Here is a 2,409-nt window from a genome sequence, read left to right as displayed (position 1 = left end):
TCAAAGCACAACAATACCAAACCAGCCCTTTGTCCAGAAACCGGAATGTTTTAACTTCGAATATGGGATGGAGACCCTCATTTTAGTCCAAGACTCCCTCACTCCATATTCCGTCATGACCCAAAACTCGTTATATGTCCCACCACGAGGACAAGAATAATACGTTATGCATAGCCATTGTCTGAAGACTCCCAGTTTCATCCTCCGATTAGTACTTCCGACATAACCACATTCAAGCGGGAGCGGAATTTCTCGAATCCTCTCCTCCCCCGTTAGAGCGACGGAAACAATCAACCGTGACTGGTCTTCTAGTCTTTCCCCGAACCAATGGAGATCTCCATTCAGCATAATCCCTTGTTCACTTGCATAAAATCTGTAGGGAAATGATCCCTCGATCTTTCTCCAAGAATCGGTTTCCAGCGTATAAACACTAAACACAACGTCTTCATGAAAATCACCGAGCAAGAGGTTGATTAAGCGATTGTGTTTCGTGTAGAGTCCCTTAACCACCTTGTGTTCATAAGTGGAGTGATCAAATCCAATCCCATATAGATTGATTGAACTACGATACTTCTCTTCTTTTGGTATTTCTGGTAGTTTCTTGGTTTCCTTGGTGGAGGGGTTAACCAAATATAACCTCGAGTCGCACAGCATGCATAACAACAGGTCGTTGCAGGAACACAACAGGGAAACCCAAACACCCGACACTTCGCTATAAACATACTCGTGCTCGATGGCTGCTACTACACTTCGATCACCGGTATCATTAGGTCATCGTGATACTTGTGATCGAGAAACTTGTCGAGATGCACGGAGTGGAGGCCATTATGTGCCGCATCAGTAAACGTGACGCTTTGTGTTTGGCAGTGTAGACGGTCTTTGTCTTTGATCGCTTTGATGAAGTGCGTTGTGAGGAATTTGGGGTCGGAGATCAGAGAACGCCATGACTTTGAGACGCACTCAAAGCGGCGTAAGGACTTAACTTGCCACCATGAAAGAATCTCGTGTATGACCTCGGGCGGACGGTTGTTAGGGTTTTCCCTCAGCTGGCTTTTCATTCTCTCGAAGACAAAGAGAGAGAACTAATTCATCAGCAACTTATATATTAGGGTAATTTGCTCGTTATTCTAGTCCTAGTCGAGTTTTAAGTCCTGCAATGTTGGTATTGAACAGGGAATCCGGCAGGGTTAAGGGTCCCTAATCCCCATCAAAAGCTAATTAAGGAGTCTGATGAAACAGTTCACCAGAAGAACTCTAAAACTAATTTCCGAAATAATACAGAGAAATTTTAAATGAAATTAATTAGAACAATCCTTAATGCATCATTTCCGAAATAATACAATTTTTCCGGTATGCTAATCCAGTCGCTTCGTAATTAGATAAACAAGTACAATCACATGACAAAAGGTTCACATTCATGTATTTACCGGGCCTGGAATCACGAACATGTGAGATTCATCAAGAAAACAGCCGAAAAAATAGTCCACCAGAAGTGCAGTGTTCATCCACATTGTCTGTAAAGCAAACCTGGACAACTTTCTGTGACCTGTGAGATCATGCTCGGTGAATGTTGTGGATGGCTGCGGTGATACTTTGTGAATCAAATTCCATGATCTTCATCCAGTTCTCAAAGTCTCCGATTTCCTGCAACACAAACCCAGTCACAAAAGAGTCAAACTATTAGCACACTCCACTCTCGAAAACTTCAGAATTTTTGGCACCGCTATTGGCCAAAAAGAAAAGGTTAATGAGCTATGTCATGGGCAGGAGCATGACGCTTGCCCTTGTGGATTTGGTTGCGACTATAGCTCACATTTCTCAAAAGAAAATTATTTTGGGGGCCTCGCGCATATTTCTTCAATTCCTAGGTATAATTGTGGATGCGTTTGTAATTGATATCTTTTCTTATTTCCCATGTTGGTCCTTTTTCGTGACAAATGGCTTCCCCTTGTATTTATGTCCCAGGAAAGTTGATGTGAATGGCGATTCCACACTTGCATTCTGTGCAATCTGTGAGAGTTTCTTCCCCGTGCCGCATTTCCTTTCCTAACAAGTATCATTATGGTAGAAGTAATTTCAGTAGAAAGAGCAGTTATCTTGTTTATGCTTCCACCGGCAACTTTGACAGGGACCTCCATCTTCAATCAAAGGTACCAACTTGTCCAGTTAATTTCACTAGGTTAATGTTGATTGTGTTAACCCAAGTCAATCTGCCGTTTCATCCACTCCATGATTTGATGCTCCACATGCAGTACAGAATCCTAGTTATTGGAATGCATTTCTGGAAAGGAATGTTGCATGTGGTTGCTGTGCTGTTGCATGTGGTTGCTGTGCTGTTGCACCTGGACAGCAAGGAGGATAGTTTAATATAGCTGTGCTTTTTATTATTGTTGCATCTGATTGCTGCAT

The 2,409-nt window shown here is 42.5% G+C and overlaps 1 protein-coding gene across 1 annotated transcript; it reads right to left on the bottom strand.

The window, feature by feature from the left end:
- On the bottom strand, nt 1-654 carry LOC137714305 (F-box/kelch-repeat protein At3g06240-like). The gene has a single exon (XM_068453547.2). It carries the CDS (start codon nt 652-654, stop codon nt 1-3), a length of 654 nt encoding a protein of 217 aa, XP_068309648.2.
- Nucleotides 655-2,409: the final 1,755 nt, after the last annotated feature.

This window comes from Pyrus communis, chromosome 3 (genome assembly GCF_041283825.1).
Source record: "Pyrus communis isolate YQ-2024b chromosome 3, ASM4128382v1, whole genome shotgun sequence".
Lineage (NCBI taxonomy): Eukaryota > Viridiplantae > Streptophyta > Magnoliopsida > Rosales > Rosaceae > Pyrus > Pyrus communis.
Note: the sequence above shows the minus strand (reverse complement) of the source record. Positions and strands in the feature narration are given on the sequence as shown.

Coding starts and splice junctions, on each gene's coding strand:
- LOC137714305 (XM_068453547.2), bottom strand. CDS start 654: ATGCTGTGCGACTCGAGGTTATATTTGGTTAACCCCTCCACCAAGGAA.